Source organism: Equus caballus, chromosome 1 (genome assembly GCF_041296265.1).
Source record: "Equus caballus isolate H_3958 breed thoroughbred chromosome 1, TB-T2T, whole genome shotgun sequence".
NCBI classification, from domain to species: Eukaryota; Metazoa; Chordata; class Mammalia; order Perissodactyla; family Equidae; genus Equus; species Equus caballus.
The window spans coordinates 13,487,062-13,506,694 of record NC_091684.1 but is presented as its reverse complement, the minus strand read 5'-3'; the positions used below and the strand labels follow the sequence as shown (position 1 = coordinate 13,506,694).

General features: G+C 38.8%; 1 protein-coding gene across 3 annotated transcripts in view; it reads right to left on the bottom strand.

The window, feature by feature from the left end:
- MCMBP (minichromosome maintenance complex binding protein) overlaps positions 1–19,633 on the bottom strand; it is a 44,764-nt gene that overhangs the window by 15,223 nt on the left and 9,908 nt on the right. For all 3 annotated transcript variants that reach the window (XR_011436325.1, XM_023638322.2, XM_023638324.2), the window contains exons 2-7: positions 10,680–10,765; positions 9,955–10,095; positions 9,783–9,824; positions 7,416–7,517; positions 4,161–4,305; positions 1,649–1,800 (exon numbers count right to left, since the gene is read on the bottom strand). Coding sequence is in view for 2 of the 3 variants with exons in the window: in XM_023638322.2 (XP_023494090.1) it covers positions 1,649–1,800; positions 4,161–4,305; positions 7,416–7,517; positions 9,783–9,824; positions 9,955–10,095; positions 10,680–10,765 (668 nt within the window). In the remaining variant the exon portion in view is untranslated. The remainder of the gene's footprint in view (positions 1–1,648; positions 1,801–4,160; positions 4,306–7,415; positions 7,518–9,782; positions 9,825–9,954; positions 10,096–10,679; positions 10,766–19,633) is intronic.

Here is a 19,633-nt window from a genome sequence, read left to right as displayed (position 1 = left end):
AATATCTTAGGATTTTAGAGCAAGAAATGGACCTTAAAGCAACTCCTTTATTTCATAAATTGAGATTGAGAGACGTAAGGTACTTGCCTAAAGTCGTTCTGCCAGTTAGCAAATAAGTTAACAATTAAAACACAGAATTCCTGTCTCCTAGACAATGTCTGTTTTCAGTATACCACACTACTCCAAAAAACAGGCTTCTCCCAAAGGATGATGGTCAACTAAAACTAGAAACATGTGTTATGGGGCTGGCTCTGTGGCCGAGTGGTAAAGTTTGTGCGCTCTGCTGCGGTGGCCCAGGGTTCGGATCCTGGGCACGGACATGGCACCACTCGTCAGGCCACGCTGAGGCGGCATCCCACATCCCACAACTAGAAGGACCTGCAACTAAGATACACAGCTGTGTACAGGGGGGTTTGGGGAGATAAATTGAAAAAAAAAAAAAAAAAAGATTGGCAACAGTTGTTAGCCCAGGTGCCAATCTTTAAAAAAAAAAAAAGAAACATGTGTTATGTCAAAATCTATTAACCACACCAAGAGAAGGGGGACAAAAGCCCAGACTTACTAATTTTGGGGTTATTCACAAACTATCCAACATTAGAGGATTAACACAAAACTGAAAATGGCCACCAGGTTTTTCACAATAAAAAACCAAACTTCCAGAGCTGTCTGTTGTGATGGACTTTCGTAACTGTCAAGCCTCCTACTGGCAAGACCTAACTGTGGCATGGCAAGAAAAATATCATGAATCTGGCCCCCGTGTTATGTAACTCAAGTGCCATTTAAGTGAAAATCACAACAAATATGAATGGAATTCTCAATGATCATTTATTTCTGAAACTTGCATCAGTTATTCATTTATCAGGATTAAAAAATTAGAATAAGCAAGACAGGAGAACAAACTATTAACAGATTTTTTTCTCCTGTTTTATTTTATATCCAAGTGAGAAATGGATTTTGATAAGGGAAGAATGGTAAAAATGAAGTAGCTATCAGGAAGTGAGAAGTGATCCAGGAAGGAAGTAGACATGAACTAAAAAGCTGCTCCACCTTATGTTTGAAACAGTCTCTGATTCTTTAAGAATGCTGTGGCAGGCAGAAGAACGGCCCCCCCAAAGACATCTCCATCCTAACCCCAGAATGGGTGAATATGTTACCTTAAAGGGACTTGCAAAAATTAAGGACCTTGAGATGGGGAGGTTGTCCTGGATTACCTGGGTGGGCCCAATCTAATCACCCAGGTCTGAAAAATAGGAGAATCTTTCCTACCTATGGTCAGAGGGAGGCGTGACTATGAAGAAATGGTCAGAGATGCATTGTTGATGGCTTTGAAGATGGAGGAAGGGGACACACGCTAAGGAATGCTGGCGGCCTTGAGAAGCTGGAAAGGCAAGGAGACAGATTCTCCCCCAGAGCCTGCAGAAGGAATGCAGCCCTGCGAGACCCTGATTTACCCCCAGGGAGATCCATGTTGGACTTCTGACTTAAAGCCTGTAAGGTGATAAATTTTTCTTGTTTTAAGCCACTAAGTTTGTGGTGATTTGTTACAGCAGAAAGAAAAAACTAATACAAATGCTAAGAGTCTTTCATTTTAATTTCCGAGACACATACACATCTATGTCAACGCCAGGTCTGCGACAGGCTTTATTACCTTCACGAGGCATGCAGGACCAATCTCTCCTGGCAGTGGAAAATTCAGATCGAAAGGAGAAGAGAGGTTCAGCGAGTTCAGTTGTTGCCCAGTAGAAGCTTCAGTTTCTAAACGTTTTGGCTCTCCACACCATTGAAGACCACCAACACTCCCTAAATTCAAAGGAGAGCATTGCACTTAATCATTTCTCAGGCCTTCTGGAGATAAAGAACATTCCTAAAGAGGCTTTCAAGTTTGATAAAAGTGATGTTTCTGAGCTTGCAAACTTCAAGTTGTTACAGTTTTTAAGGAAATAACACATACTAACAAAGCTCTTTGACCTATGAAGAAAGCAAAAATTATTACGAAAATCTGAAAATTTAACAGTTTTTCTCCCTACAATAAAATGGCAAGAAAATTCCCCCACCAAATCTCACGGAAGTATTTTTAATATTTAATATGGTTACTTTGACATCTTTGCCCTAAGGAATACACGGTCTACTGACAACAAAACCACCTGGGTAGAACAAACTTTTGTCTACTTACCAAGCAGAATAAAACAATATAGCAATAAATTCATTTATCAAACACTAATATCCAATACGTACCAGGAATCAGACTAGTTGTTGGGGATACAAAGATGATTAAAAGATAGCCTCTACCCGTTACATGGTCACAGTTTAGGGCTGATAACTAGTCAGAATCAAAACAAAGCCTGCCATACCAGAGTACTGCTCAGCAATAAGATGGAATAGACTATTATACACACAGAAATCTGGCTGGATCTCAAGGGAAGTGTGCTGAATGAAAAAAGCCAATCGACAAAGTTTATATACTATATGATTCCATTTATATAACATGCCTGAAATACCAAAATTACAGAGTTGGAGAACAGATTAGTGGTTGCCAGGTGTTAGGGACTTGTGGGGAGGGGAGGCAGGAGAGGTGGGTGTGACTGTGAAAGGGCAACATGAGAAACTTGGGTAATGAATCGTCCCGTATCCTGACTGTGGCAGTGGTCACAGGAATCTACGTAGGTGATGCCACTGCACAGAACTAAATGCATCACACAGGAATAAGTGCGCGTGAAGCTGTGAATTCTGGATAAGGTCGATGGGTTGCATCAAGAGCCATGGCCTGGTTATGATGTTCTACTGTAATTATGTAAGATGCTACCATTGGGGGAGACTGGCTCAAGGGTAGACAAGATCTCTCTCTATTATTTCTCACAACTGCACAGGAATCTACACTTTTCTCAAAGAAAAGTTAAGAAACATATACAGCTTAGAAGACTGCCTAAACCCAACAAGCTAGCTACAGTTTACGTAAACAATGCACTCAATGTACAAAGAGCCCTGCAGCGTGACATTCAAACAAAAGGGGCCAGAAACAGAAAGGAGCAGCAATTGCTTAAGTGCTAAGAAAGAGAATTACCGTATGTCCTGGATTCTAACATGTCACTTACTGTTTTGATACACCATTAATTTTAATAAACATTTGGGGGTAGGTGGAGAAAAAGAAAGAAGACTTTTTTTTTGGCGTATATTTTACTGTAAAACATCTAAGTTTAAAAACATTAAAGTATGCCTTAGCATTAAGGAAACACAGTAATAGGAACTTATAAAGTAGAATAACATATGGTTAAATGAAATTCATTAGTAAATCTTTGTTTACCACTGATTGTCACGCTTGCTCTTTCAACCCAACCTTACAAATAGCAACTAACTAGACTAATTTCTTTTACCTCCTCTCCCTTTAACTTGCCCTCTGATTAAAGGAGCTAAAAAGAAGTGACTGGCACATAAAAGGAGAAATAAAGACAACCTTATCTACTCGCTGGAATGAAGACGTTCACTGCTCATAAAAACCGTGACTTGGTGAAAGCAATGATGATACACACCAAGTTGGAAATCCTCTCACGCTCTCAGAAAATTTCAACTTTCGGTCTCCTTGTTTTCATCAGAATTAGTTGTATCTTAAGCACGTTTTAAGCAATAAACCACTATAAACCTATGTAAACAGGACAAATAGAACCGTGACTCTTCTAAGGGTTATCTGCTCTAAAGTTTAGGAATAAGCAATCTAGCGCAACCACGACTTTACGCTTTGCCTCTGATAGCCTCAGTGTTACCACTACTCCAAAAAGAAAATTAAGAAAGGATGTTTTCAGATATAAATAAATCATTTTTAGGATAAAGTACTATGCTTCCATATTACTTAAGAGCAGAGACAAAAATAAATATGAAGAAAGAGAAAAGACTTTTTTCAGCTAACCACTTGAGACTCTCAAACGGACAGCCGAGCAGGTCCCCTCTAACTAAGTGACGTTAATAGCTCCATTACGAAGCATAATCTGACTGAAGAGTACTGTGAAAACTCTCCAAACTGTCTATAATTCTGGTAAACTTGAAAACAAGGCTGTCAAATCATGCCAGCTCATAAATCTAGAGCTATATTACACAACAGTTAATTCTGAAAATGAACCTTCTGCAAGAGAGCTGAAGTCTACAGACAGCCCGTTGGCACACGCTACCTGCTTGTCTGGCTCCGGCATGTTGGTCTTTCTGTTTATTGGGCTGTAGGTCCATGTCTTCATCGTCTTCGTAACTCCTTTTGTGACGACTGGGCGTGTAGGATGTTGAAGGACTGACTCGAGCTTGGTTTGCATTAACATAGGCGTTAAATGAAAGGTTAAGAAAAGACTACCATCAACTGAGGAATAGCCTAAGTTATGCTAATCATAGACTAACAAAAGACGACTAGTTTGGCAATTCGGTTAAAAGAAAAATGTGTTTTTAAAAAAAGGCTGGACTTCCAGTTCTGGTCATGAGAGCAACAGCTCAACTTTACGCCCCTGCCCCTCCTGTAAGGAGCGATGAAACTGGGCAGAAGACAGGAAGCAACTGTGCTCAGTCACTGGACAACAGGGAGCATGAGGTTATGATCCTTGAATGAGAAACACGCTGGGTTAACCCCACACTCTCCCCACCTCCCTCTTAGGGGAACTCCTAAGCTGCAACAAAGAGAAGTGGAGGCCTGCTCTTGTTGGGTAGAGAAAACACAGTAAATAGTTCACAGCTACTGAAAGAACGAGAATTTGCAGGACAGAACTAGAAAGGAAGGAGTTGCAGACAGAAGACCCAGAAATCTGTGCAGGTTCCACTCAGGTCTTTTGCTGAGTACAAAACTGTGGATGCACAAGTCAAGATTCCTTAAGGCCTAGCAGAGAACAGCTGCTGGTTGGCTGGGAGCTAAATGGAGATTCTGGAAGTTGTGCAACACTAGAACTGGACGCTGCTGAACATTCTGGGCACTCAGGTAAGACCCAGAAATAGCACATCTCATGAGTAAGGACTATGTCCTGCACAGCAAGGCTACTCCACACCCACCTTAAGAAATCCCAAAACCAAGCCTTGACAAGATGGAAGTGATCCACTTAAATCACCTGCCTGTCAGAACAAAATGCAACATTTCTGAAGACAAAACCAAACTTTCCACAATGTTGTATATCAGCATACAATAACACATTATTACTTATGTGAAGAAGCAGGAAAATATGACCTAGAATCAGGATTAAAAATAGTCAACAGAAACAAACCCAGAGACGACCCAAATATTGCAGTTAGCAGATAAGGACGTTAAAAAAAAAATCTAGAACTAAAAAAAAAAAAAGGACAGAGCCTCAGTCGCCTGGAGGAAAATAACAAGTAGTCTAACAATCACGTGACTAGAGCACCAGAAAATGAGACAATGATGAGACTGGGGACAGAAAAATATTGGAAGAAATAAAGGCTGAAATCTGAAAAATATCAACCCACAGACCCAAAAGGTAAAAAAAAAAAAAACCCAAGCCAGATAAACACACAAAAACTCACATCTAGGCACATCACAGTCAAACTGGCAAAAACCACAGAGAAAGAGAGAACATTAGAAATCAAAGACATTACACACAGGGGAACAAGGACAAGATGATGCTAGCCTTCCCTTAAAAAATCAATGGAGGCCAGGAGTCAGGAGAACAATGTCAGTAAAGTGTTGGAGAGGGAAATACCTGCCAATCAAGAATTCTATATCCAGTGAAAAGATCCTTCAGAAATAAAGGTGAAATAAAGACATTTTCAGTTGACCCAAAGCTGAGAGAATTCATCACCAACAGATCTGTACTTAACAAGAAAAAAGCTTAGTAAAATAGTTCTAGATAAAAAACAAAGAACAAAGAGAGCTGGAAATGGTAAATGTGCACACAAATATAAACGATGTATTTTTTTTCTCATTTCTCAATTTATGTGGAAGACAACTGTTTAAAGCAAAAAAATAATAATATACTGTGGATTCTATAATTTAAGTACAAGTAAGTGTTGTGTATGACAACAGCAGCATAAAGAATGGGAGGGGGTAAACGGAGGTACAGTCTTGTAAAGATCAGGGAGCAAAGAAGAAACCACAAGGGAAATTAGAAAATATTTTGAACTGAATGATAGTAAAAATAACAAATCAAAATTTGTGGAATACAACTAAAGCAGTGATTAGAAAGATACTTATAGCCTTAAATGCTAACATTAGAAAAGAAGGAAGATTTGAAATTAATGATGTGAACATTCACTTGCAAAAGCTGGAGAAAGGAATTAAAACCAAACTAAAGAGTAAGAAAATAGAGCAGAAATCAATGAAATAGAAAACAGAAAATTAAAGTAAAAAAGTTGGTTTTTTGACAAACTACCAGCAACATGACCAAGAATAAAAGAGAAAACGTAATCAACACTACTGGAAATGAAAGAAGAGACCACCCAGACATTACAAAGAAAATAAGGAAGTAAAAGCTTGATGTTATTGACATAAATTCAACAAGAGAGATTAAATAATTTTGAAACAATTCCTTGAAGGCTACAACTTATCACAAGTGACACAAAATAAGTACTAAAAAAATTGAATTAAAAATCTCATGAAGAAGATGCCTGGCCGCAAACTGGAAACAACCCAAATGCTCATCCAATGGAGGTGATAGAAACGAACACCACTGGCAATATAAAGAAATGAACTACTGATAACACATGGATGCCTCTCAAATGCACTAGGCTGAACAAAAGCGATGAGACAAAAACTGTACTCTATGAGTCCATTGGTACGACATCCAAGAATAGGTAAAACGAAACCAGAGAGAAAGAAATCGGATGGTGGCTGCAAGGGAGGGGAGTGGTGACTAGAAAAAGGCACAAGGGAACTTTCTGGCACAAGTTCTTTCCTGTGACTGGGTTGTAAATTAGACGGGTGCAGGCATCTATCCAAATCACTGAGGTGTACCCCTAAAGCCTAGCATTTCAGTGCATGTGAATTATGCCTAAAAAAACTAGCTAAAAAAATTAAACAAAAAGAAGCCCGAGATGGTCCACAACCTCCTTCAAAAGAACCAACATGTTGTTTTCCCTTGAGAAAATGAGAATTAGTTCTAATTTAAAACTATTTGTTTACTTAATTATTGCAATTCTTTTTCAGTACCTTTAAATCTCCCTCAATCTTTTTAGTAGCGTTTCACTATAGGAATGTGCCATAATTTTATCATTTCTCAGTGATGAATACCTAGGTTGCTTTACAGGTTGCCTTGTTTAGGACAAATGAAACACGTTTTATTAAAATAAAGCCAAGCTTTGTAAATGAAGAATCATTTTTTTTTCCCCCAGCAAACTTCACTGAAGTAAAAAGACTAAGTTTTTAACAACTCAGAATGTGAATTGTGGTCTTTTCAATTAAGAAAATAATCAGGAACCAGTGAACACGTAAGAAAGGATATTTCTTTTACCCAGGTGGATTCCCCAGGCACTGGGACACAGTAGAAAGTCTGTCTTTCCAAAGTGGTGGTTCGTGGAGAGTTCACATCAACTTCTTGTTGAGGCTATGATGTGTACAAAAAGTATTTTTAAATTTTATTAAGAAAACAACATTTTTAAAAATTAGCAACCACATTTTCATATTACTTATAAAACCAAGCAACTACTAAATCCAAACTACCATTTTTTAAAGGAAAACTAATATAAAATCATTTCACACACAATAATCAATATGCCACCTTCTCTCAAATCCAGAATACACAGCACTCTAGGTTACAAAATTAAATCCTTTTTAATAAACAGGATGCTCTCAAAGACAAAGCACATGGTAATTCCACTCTCTCTTGCACAGAAAACTATCAAAATCAGCCTATAAAATAGGAATTTAATGAAATACTCATTACCAGGTATCTCTGAGATGAGATTTAAGAGTCAGACATTATTCCCTGGAAAAGGCATATTCTGTGTTTCAAATATACTTAGAAAATCCTAAGAGGTAGAAAGGGCCCAAGATGTAGCATTAAAAATTACTTTAATAAACACGTATTACAGGGCCGGCCCCATGGCTGAGTGGTTAAGTTCATGCGCTCCACTTCGGTGGCCCAGGGTTTCACAGGTTTGGATCCTGGGCGCGGACATGGCACCGCTTGTCAGGCCATGCTGAGGCGGCGTCCCACATGCCACAGCTGGAAGGACCCACAACTAAAAATATACAACTATGCACTGGGGGGCTTTGGGAGAAAAAGCCAAAATAAAATCTAAAAAAAAAAAATTCTAAAAAAAACCACCAAAAGCGTGTATTACTTTTATAATATAAATAAATCCTCTTAAAAGCAAATAAAATGTATACTCCATTTTGTAGGGGAAAAAAAGGAGCCAAGAGACATTGAGTCTGAGCCTGAGATAAAGTGTTTAAGCTGGGTTTTTCGTTTGTTTCCTTCTTTCCAGGCCCAAAGTCCCCTTTTCCTGGCTTGGTGCTTTTCCTTACGACTCTATTGCACAAACTCTCTCTGCCTCAGTAGTGTCACAGATGGAGAGCCATAGCTATTTTATTTTCCCATTTTCAGATGCTGAGGTTACAGAGCCACAGTAATACAGCATGACTGTGCAGTAGAAAAAGTTGTGTATGAATACAAATCCATCTTTCATGAGTCCATTTCTCTAAATAGTTGGAAGAAGTTATATTTTTGTTTAACATAATCTTTGCGGCAACCTTTCAAATTAGGGCTGCTCTTCTGTCGAGACTGGCCCGGTGAACTAGAACACTTTATTCCACCCGAACAACTTCTACTGCTAATTAACGGGCTGGTGTGGGGGTTTACAGATCAATCTCCTGAGGTTCGGGTAAGCAGGAGTCTGACGCCCAGAATGTAAAAAGCCCCAGGTAATCCGATTAAACTGAGATTCTGGATCCGCAAAGCACAGAACTAGACCCAGAATGGGGGTAACTCCACCGAGGTCCCCCCATCTACCCAGGCCCTGCCTGAGCACCTGGCTCGTCACCCCCCACCTGTGATAGCTGTTTTCTTTCTAACAAGTGCCATTACCATTTGTGTGTCAACAGAATCACATGAGAAACACACAAAAAGCAAAATATGGGAGACATTTCTCAGTCAATATATTTACTTTGACATGCTGTTAATCTTGTTTTTTTTGACTTTTAAACTAGAAATCAATTTTAAACTTGCCTCAGTTACAATGCCAGGCATGTTGAACAGGTGTCTGAATGAAATTAAATTTAATTCTGCATGTTGTTCCTCTATTATCAGAAAAGCAATAAAGAAATGCAAGCACACTGTGGCTCCTCTATAACTGCTTTTCTAGTAAGTTCCTAGTCAAGACCACCCCTTTCACAATTATAATTCTATCCAGTGTTCCGCCTTCTTCCCTCTCCCATTATTGATATGTAAAAGAGTTTCTATTACTTCCTTTTATCAAAGAAAGCTTAAGTTTATTAAAAACTTTTTTTCTCCTAGGAAAAGAGGGCAGGATTTAGTCAAATTTAATTAAGCAAGCGTTGAGCCTGAAATTAATCTCCTACTTTCATTTTAAAAGAATTTATCATAACCTGTAGTTTTTTAACCAAGTATATAGACAATTGGGAAAAGCAAGGAATTAGTTTTGTCAACTACAATATTCCACCTTCTAGAGATTTTTTGAAGATAAAATATCTTATCAGAAACTCTTAAAGGCAAATAAACATTTCACATGACTTCTTAGAACTTATTTACACACAAGACACATTTAAGATCACCAAAGAAACGTCATAAATTCTCTGCTTAGGAAAAAATTCTTATTAAAAATGTTTTATAGATCTTAAGGATACGTACCCCACACTCCGCTACATCTCTATATTTTCCAAAATGAAGAACCTATGACCCAAAACAAAGGACAACAGTATTGCATCAGTATATCTGAATCGAAAGTACCATAAACAACGCGAGGGCAAAATCAACATCATTAATCAGAAACAGAAAGTTTCAGGAGAAAAGTAATCCATACCCGTGTTTTCGTGTTTCGGTTAACCGTTTCATAAACTCCCATATAAAACTCAGGGTCAAACATATCCTGAATCATGCAGCGGAACTTCACAAAACTGTTAGGTTTCAAATAATGAAGGGGAACTTCATTCAGTGACGGTACCTGAAAGGAAGAGAATCAAGTCAATAAAATACTCTGTCTACAGAACAGAGAGGATATATCCAGACCCAAACTGCAACCCCCACACACAAAACATCAAGCCCCGTCAGGGAGCCAAATGATCTCAACGGTCAACACAACATAACTGCTGGACAAAGCACTTTCTGAGTTCTTGCAAGTTTGTATGAGAACCGACTATTACGTAAAAGGATGCTTTTCCTTCAGAACGCTCTTCAGTTAGCAGAAAGGCATTTGCTTTGCTGAGTTCTTCTTTTAAAACTACTACCTGCCAATTCTTTTAAAATAAAGGTAATAAAGATAATCGAAGCTCTCAAATCTAATTTTCTTAGAAAATAATATAGTCAGTTACTGCCACCTAGAGGCACAAACATACAAGCATTTAACTGCTTGGATTTAAGTTAAAGCTGCAAAAGAGACCAAACTCTTATAATATGTATGCACTTAAAGCAGAGGGCAGTAGACATTAATTTACATATTCTTAAATTATATACGGATTACTACTCTACTGAGAGAAACTGGAAGGTGATCAACCCTCACCCCCCACCCCTAAACAGCAACAAGCTTACCCATTTAGGAGCATTATTTTCCTTCAGCTTTTCCTTAAAATATTCAATTACTTTCTTCTCCCAGTCAGGATTAACTCCATTTTGGGCTGAAAGAAAACATAGTTTTCAAAGCTAAAGGTACAATACACAATAGACTATGCTCAGGTGAGTCACACATCAGTGTGCCTGCATCTGAGGCACCGCTCAAGCCACTCGAGAAGCCGCCCTACTCGGGGGCTGGGTACCACAAGTCAGGGTGAGGCTGACCTCCTGCAGGCTCTCAGGAGCTAACAACCTGGCTGAGAGCATCCACAGAATGAGATAGGTTACCTAGACAAAGCAGCAGATGAACCATCATTTGTAAAGCGCACTGCTCCTTGAAAACATTTTATATAAATTTTAAAAATCTTTACAACTACCCTGAAATGGAGCAGAGGATGTTTTGTTTTAACTTACTTGGGAATAATTTCAAACTTTCAAAAAAGCCACAGGAATAACACAGAGAACACCTGTATCCTTGCCCCATCTGCTGTATCATTCGCGCTCAGTTATTTTTCTGACCCACTTGAGATGGTTACACACATCATGTATTTTTACCTTTAAATATTTCAATGTATGTTCCCTAAGAATAAGGAGATTATTCTACATAACCACAGTACTGATATCAACCTTAGGAAATTCAAAATTGATCCAATAATGTCATTTAAGCTAGCATTCATATCCCAATTTATCATCTGACCCTATACTATCCTTTATTGCACTTTCTCCCCTTCAGTGCAGGACCCAGTCTAGGATGACATATTGCTTTTAGCTATCATGTTTCTTTAATCTCCTTTAATCTGGAACAGTTCCCCAATCTTTCTTTATCTTTTATGACACTGATACGGCAGAAGAATACAAGTCCTTCAAAAAAAAGAATGCTCCTGACTTTGGGTTTGTCTGATGTTTCCCTATGATTAGATTGTAGTTACGTGTTACCAGTCAGACTCCTACATAAGCGATGTTGTGTCCTGGTAAGGGTATCATCTAGAGACTAGATGTCCATCTTCCCCTTACTGATGATGTTAATTTTGATCACCCAGTCAAAGGGATAGCCTATTTCTCCAGTTACTTTCTTCCTCGTACAACTATTAAGAAATCTACAGGAGACACTCTAAGACCTTGCAAATAATTTTCATGAAACTTCTCTCTGCCCTCAGAAGATTTAGCATCCGTCGATGATTCTTGCAATGCTGATTGCAAAATGGTGAGAAAGGTGTTTTTAATGTCCTGTTAAAGATAAGAAAACCAAGGCTTTGAAAAATTATGGAAATTGGCCAAGACCAAAGAGCGAACTATCTACAGAATTAAGAATAAATATTTTCGGGGCTGGCACAGTGGTTAAGTTTTGCACGTTCTGCTTCAGCCGCCCGGGGTTCACCGGTGTGGATCCTGGGTGCGGACAGGGTACCACTCGGCAAGCCATGCTGTGGCAGGTGTCCCACATATAAAATAGAGGAAGATGGGCACGGATGTTAGCTCAGGGCCAGGCTTCCTCAGCAAAAAGAGGGGGATTGACAGCAGATGTTAGCTCAGAGCTAATCTTTCTCAAAAAGAAAAAAAAAAGAATAAATATTTTCGTGAGTGAGAACCACTAAACCATAGCTGGTCAATACCTCCACCATTTATATTCATCACGCAGGTGCTACAGAGAGAGTAAAGGAATTCTGTCTATATTTGTCATAAAATCCTGCTAACACCATGCTTTAGCAGGGCTTCCAAACACTTTTACTTAAGTGAGCAAAGGCTAGTTCTGAAAAAAGAGTGAAGGGGAAAAACTCCTTCGGTGATTCTGATGTGCAATGAGAGTTAAATCTACCAGCAGACTGGCCCTCACAGCGTGGTTCCCTGACCAGCACCATTAGCACCACCTGAGTAGGTGTTAAAAATGCAAATTCTTCAGTCCATCTCAGACCTACTGAATCAGAAACTCTGGAGATGAGGCCTAGCAATTTGTGTTTTAAAATACCCACCAAGGGGAGTGCAAACTGGTGCAGCCACTGTGGAAAGCAGTATGGAGTATCCTCAGAAAATTAAGGATAGATCTATCATATGATCCAGCTACCCCACTGCTGGGTATTTATCCAAAGAACTTGATAACACAAATGCATAAAGATACTTGCACCCCTACTTTCATTGTAGCATTAGTCACAATAGCCAAGACTTGGAAGCAACCTAGATGCCCATCAAGGGACGAAGGGATAAAGAAGATATGGTATTTATAAACTATGGAATACTACTCAGCCGTAAGAAATGAGGAAATCTGGCCATCTGTAACAAGATGGATGGACCTTGAGGGTATTAGGCTGAGTGAAATAAGTCAGAGGGAGAAAGTCAAATACCACATGATCTCACTCATAAGTAGAAGATAAAAACAACAACAAACAAACACATAACAATGGAGATTGGATTGGCGGTTACCATGGGAGGGGAGGGCAAAAGGCATGATTAGGCTCACATGTGAGGGGATGGACTATAATTAGTTTTTGGGTGATGAACATGATGTAATCTACACAGAATTCAAAATATATTATGATGTACATCCGAAAGCCATATGATGTTATAATCCAATGTTACTGCAATTAAAAAAATAAAATAAAATAAAATACCCACCAGGTGATTCCGATACTCTGAAGTTTGAGAACCACTACTCTACAAGATGCATGCCAATAAATGATTACTGAATTGGGGAAAAAACAATCAATTGGTGTTTTCACTTCTAGTCAAAATGGATGTTTAAAGAGAAACCTGACATGCAGCCATGACTGCCACACCAACACTACTATTCTGACGGCATTTGTGTAAGAAACATGAAAATGCCACACAACAGATGACGAAGCTACATCAAAGAGGGATTGGGAAGCAGTTAAGTTACTACTAACTAACTAACGTGTATACAAAATAGTATGTAAATGGCCAGATTACAAATATCTGCTACTGCTGGGCAATTAAAGGACTGCAAAAGACAATTCCCCAAATACCCAGAATGCACCAATAAATGTCAATTATTTATTAAGCCTACCGTGTGCCCAGCATTTCCTAGGTGCAACGAGGTCACTGAGAGCTGAAGGAACTTAGAGCTAAGATAAGCTACGGCTAGAATAAGAGCCAAAAGTAAAGAGGAGAAACCAGTGTAGGGCAAAGAATCTGAGAGGGCTTCTGAAAGAGGTGTTGCTTGAGCCAGGCCTTGAAAGGAGGAGGACTGACTCGTGTCAAGGTGGAAGGGATTGGCATATTCTAGATGGACAGCACTCCGAGGGAAGAAACAGTAATGAACAAGGACAAGGATGGCCACTACCTGAAACTCAAGTACACGGAGCACTAAGTGCCTGGAAGAGAATAAAGCCAATGAACAAAATGAAGATGAGGCCATGCCTATCACAGGGAGTTTTCAACGCCAGGCTACAGATTTGCTCTCTATTCAGACTATCAACCTTCACATTCCCAAGGCCTAGCAAGGGCCCGGGACATAAGTAAGAGCTTTGGAGTTAGGGAAATAAACATTAACTAAGCACAATGTAGAGAAAATAGGTTGTTTTGCAAGACTAGTATCCACTTCTCCTTTTTCTAATGACGGTGCCTCTTTTTGCGGGAAGAACCCCTGCACCCTCACTGTCTCAGTCCAAGGCCTCAGTGGTTCTGACAACTGCTTTAGGGGTGCGCCAATCAAAGACAATCTCGGGAGCCAGGTTTAGTAACAGGGTGCAACATTGCAGGTTATAATCCTGAGGCCGCATGTGGCCACTGTGACCAAGGTCTGTCTGAAAACTATGCCATCCCAGAGGAAAGTGGAGCAGAGAGGCAGATTGCTGTAGACATGGTGTAAGTATTTGGCTCTAACTGAGCCTGACGTTAACTTACCCATGAATTCTGTCACCTGAGACCATATATTCATCTTTTGGGGTTTAAGTGGAATCAAGCTTGGTCACTTGCAACCAAGAGTCCTGCTTAGCCTAGACATCACTCTATCATGTTTCCCATGAATTCCTGGGCATCTGAATTTGAGCACCACTGCATACAATCTTCCTCGAGTTTAGAAGTCAGGGAAACTGAGGAACAAAAAATATACAGGTTTTTACACTCGTAACAGTTTATGAGGGTTCTAGTTGTTCCACCTCACCAATACTTGGTCTTGTCAATCTTTTTAATCCTAGTCATTGTGCTGGTTATGCAATGGCTTCTCTTTGTGGTCTCAACATGCATTTCCCTAATGAGTAAGGATGTTGTACAGCGCTTCATTTGTTTATTGACCGTCGCAATAAATCCCTTCGTGAAGTGACTACTCACATTTTTAAAAAAGCTTGCTGCGGCATCACTTACTGTGCTAGTTCTCTGTGTATTCTAGATGTCTTTTGTCAGATATACGTAGGGTGAGCATTTTCTCCTAATTTGTAGCTTGGTTTTTGACATTCTTAATGGCGTCTTTTGATGACAAGTTTTAAATTTTGATCCAGTCCAATTTTCCAGTTTTTTCTTTTACGGTGTCTCTAAGATCATGAAGATCTTCTCCTACGTTTTTTATTTTTCACATTCAGGTCTGTAAATCCATATCAAATTAATGTTTTTGTTTATAGTGTTGACGTAAGGGTCAAGGCTCATTTTTTCCCAAAAAGATATCCACTTGTTCCAGCATTATTTAACGAAAAGACTTTCTAGCACTAATTGCTTTGGCACTTTTGTCAAAAACTCAACTCACTGTATTTATGTTAGCGTATTTCTAGATTCTCTATTACATTATACTGATCTATTTGTTGATCTTTATGCCAATACCATACTGTCTTAATCACTACAGCTTGATAATAAGTCTTAAAGTCAGGTAGTTAAGTTCTTTTAACTTTCTTCTTCAACTTTGTTTTAATTATTCTAGATCCTCAACATTTCTATATAATTTTGAGGAACAACTTGTCAGCTTCTACGTGAAGTCTGCTGAAATTCTGATTAGGGTGATATTGAGTATATAGATTAATTTGATAAGAACGGACAGCTTAACAATATCAAATCTCCCAATCTATAAACTCTCCCATGGGAGAGAGCACTGGGAAGCCTCCAGACTCCATCTGGGTCTTTTTCCCGTAGGATCTGGCTATGCAACCTTACCACACTGCTGTTATAAATCTTAGCCAAGAGTCCAACTATAAAGAGTCACGTAAGTCCTTCTAATGAATCTCCAGACATAAGGGTGGTCTTGGAACTACAGCTCCTTTCTTTTTATTGCTGAGTCGTCTTCCACTGTATAGCTGAACACAATTTGTTTCTCCATTTACCTGTTTAGATTTAGATTGTCTCCAGGTTTTGATAACTATGAGTAAAACGACTACAAACATTTGTATACAGGTTTTTGTATGAACATAAGCTTTCATTTCTCTAGGGTAAAAACCTAGGAATGGGACAGCTGGGTATATATATGGCAAATGTATGATTAACTTTAAGAGTCTGCCTTTTTCCAGAGTCGCTGTACCATTTTGCATTCTCACCACCAACATATAAGAGAGCCAGCTGTTTGCATTCTTGCCAGTACTTGGTGTTGTCAGTATTCTTTTGGTTTATTTTAGCTGTTCTAATAGCTGTGTGAGATCCCATTACGGTTTAAATTTGCATTTCCCTAGAGGCCAATGATGCTGAACTCTGTTCATGTGGTTATCTGCCATCCTTATATCCTCTCTGGTGAAGTGTCCATTTAAATCTACCTAAATCTTTTGCCCCTTTTAAAATTGAGTTGTTTAATTACCGTTGTGTTTTCTTTCTACATTCTGGATACAAGTCCTTTATGTGATATATGATTTTCAAATATATTCTCTCAGTCTATACCTTGTCTTTTCATTCTCCAAACAGTACCTTTTGTAGAACAAAAGTTTTTAATTTTGATGAAGTCCAATTTACCAAATTTTTGTTTTATGCATTATGTCTTTGGGATCATGTCTAAAAAGTCACTGCCAAATCCTGGTTCATGAAGATCTTCTGTTTACTTCTAAAAGTTTTATTCTTTTAGATTTTATACTTAGTCCTATGACCCATCTTGAGTTAATTTTTGTATAAGGTATGAGATTTAGGTTGAGATTAATATTTCTGCATAAGAATGTCTAACTGTTCCAACATCTTTGTTGAAAAGAATATCCTTTTGCCACTGAATCGCCTTTTGTACCTGTCAAAAGACAATTAAGGGGGCCGGCCCGGTGGTGCAGTGATTAAGTTCGCAGGTTCCGCTTCGGCGGCCCAGGATTCACCGGTTGTGATCCCTAGTGCAGACCTATGCATTACTTGTCAAGCCACAGTGTGGAAGGCGTCCCACATATAAAGTAGAGGAAGATGGGCATGGATGTTAGCTCAGGGACAGTCTTCCTCAGCAAAAAAAAAGAAGGATTGGTGGCAGATGTTAGCTCAGGGCTAATATTCCACAAAGAAAAAAACAAAAACAACTACGGCAACAGGATGAACCTTAAAAACATTAAGCTAAGTGAAATAATCCAGACAAAAAATGACAAATATTGTACGATTCTACTTATATGAGGTCCACAGCATAGGCAAATTCATAGAGACAAAAAGCAAAATAGAGGCTCTGGGGGGACACTGGAGGGAAGGTGGAGCTGGGGTGGGAAATCTATTTCATCTCGAGTGAGTTTGGATAGTACGTGGTTGTGGCAGGAAAAATAATGCCCTCCCCCTGCAAAGATGTCCACATCTTAATCCCAGCACCTATGAATATATTATGTTACATGGCAAAAGGGAATTTAGGGAGAAGATGGAATTAAGGTTGATAACCAGCTGACTTTAACACAAGGCGATTATGTGATTTTCTGGGTGGGTCCAAGGTAATCACAAGGGTCCTTAAATGTGGAATGAAGCAGAAGTAGTCAGAGTGAGAAGATGTGAGTAGAACACCACCTGCTTTTCTGGCTTTGAAGATTTTTAAAGGGGGCCACAAACCAAGAAATGTTGGCAACCTTGAAAAGGTGGAAAAAGACAAGGAAACAATCTGTCCCCTAGAGCCTGCCGCAAGGAATGCAGTGCTGCTGACAACTCCATTTTATTCCAGGGGGACCTGCAGCAGACTTCTGGCCTCCAGAACCGTAAGATAAGAAGTTTATATTGTTTTAAGCCACTCAACGGGTAGTAATTTGTTACAACAGAAATAGGAAACCAATACAACGGTTTTTGAGGAGTTGGTCCACTTCATCTCAGTTGTCGAATTTGCATCCAGAGCTGTTTGTACCATTCATGTCCACAGAGTCTAGACTCTATAGTGGTATCTCCCCTTTTGTTCCTGAAATCGGTAATTTGTGTCTTCCCGTTTTTTTTTTCTTTGCCCGCCTGGCTATAGGTTTATGAATTTTATTGCTCTCTTGTAAAAAACAAACAAACAAACAAGCAGCTTAGGGTTTCATTGATTTTCTCACTTTTTCTTCTGTTATCAATTCAATTTAATTCATTTTTAGTCTATCTTTATTATTACCTTTGTTCTGTATGATTCAGATTTATTTTGCTCCCCATTTCTAGTTTCATAGAGTGGAAGCTTAAATTATTGATTTGAGACCTTTCTTCTATTCTAATAAATGCTTTAATGTCTCTTAGCACATCTTTGGCTGTATCACACAAATTTTGATACGCTGTGCTTTCATTTTCATTTCATTCAAAATATTTTAAAATTTCCCTTGAGACTTCTTTTGGATCCATGGATTGTTCAGAAATTCAAACTTGAATTTCTAGTTATCTTTGTGTTACTGATTTCTATTCTAATTTCATTATGGTCGGAGAACATACTTTGATGGTTCCAATTCTTTCAGGTTTGTATTTGTTTTATGACCCAGGAGGTGGTTTATCTTGGTGAACGTTCCATGTGCACTTGAAAAAACGTGTATTCTGCTGTTGTCAGACAGAGTGTTCTACAAGTGTCAATTAGATCTACTTGACTGATGGTGTTTTACAGTTCTTGCTGATTTTCTATCCACAAGTTCCCTGGAATACTAAGAAAGGAGTAGTAAAATCTCCAATGATAATTGCAGATTTTTCCTTTCACTTCTGGCAGTTTTTGCTTTGTGTGTATGTGTGTGTGTTTTTGATGAGGAAGGTTGGCCCTGAGCTAACATCTGTGCCAATCTTCCTCTATTTCGTATGTGGGATGCTGCCAGAGCATGGCTTGATGAGTCATGTGTAAGTCCACACCTGGGATCCAAACCCACAACCCCCAGGCCACCGAAGGGGAGCAGATGAACTTGACCACTATGCCACTGGGCCAGCCCCATGCTTCGTGCGTTCTGAAACTCTCTTGTTAGGTACATTTACATTTATGTCTTCTTGGTGAATTGACTGTTTTATCATTATGTAATGTGTCTCTTATGCTCTTCTCAAACAACTTCTCTTAAAAATATTTTAAAATTTAAAAAGAAGAATCCAATTAAGAGGAAAACAGGAGACCCAAGAAACAACAGAATTAACTCATGAACGTCACGGGGGGAAAAAAATCCCAGTATGACAACTAAGCAACAAACCTAAAAAGCAACTGACACAAATTAGAGGAATAACTGAGAGGGCTCGTTGAAGAACAGCCACAAAAAGATAACGGTTTTGAGTAAATAAATGAGATGAATAAAGTGCTGGAAGAATTTAGTGAAAATGATGACAAATTTCTGTTCAATAGGGAAAAGAAATGCAAAAATACAAGTAAATTAAATTTTAACACTATTGCTTAAGAAAATAAAATACATACGTATCTGACAATATAGCCTCAAAATACATAAAGCGACTACTTTCAGAACTAAGGAGAAAAACAAATCAAACGGCAATCACAACTAAGGGACTTTACCACAGCCCCTTCAGAAACATACATCAAGCACAAAACACAAAATCAAACGACATAGCAGGTATGAATAAGACAGTTACCAAGCTCTCTAATATATAAATATCCAGACATAGAGTACACTTTTCAGTACACGTGACAT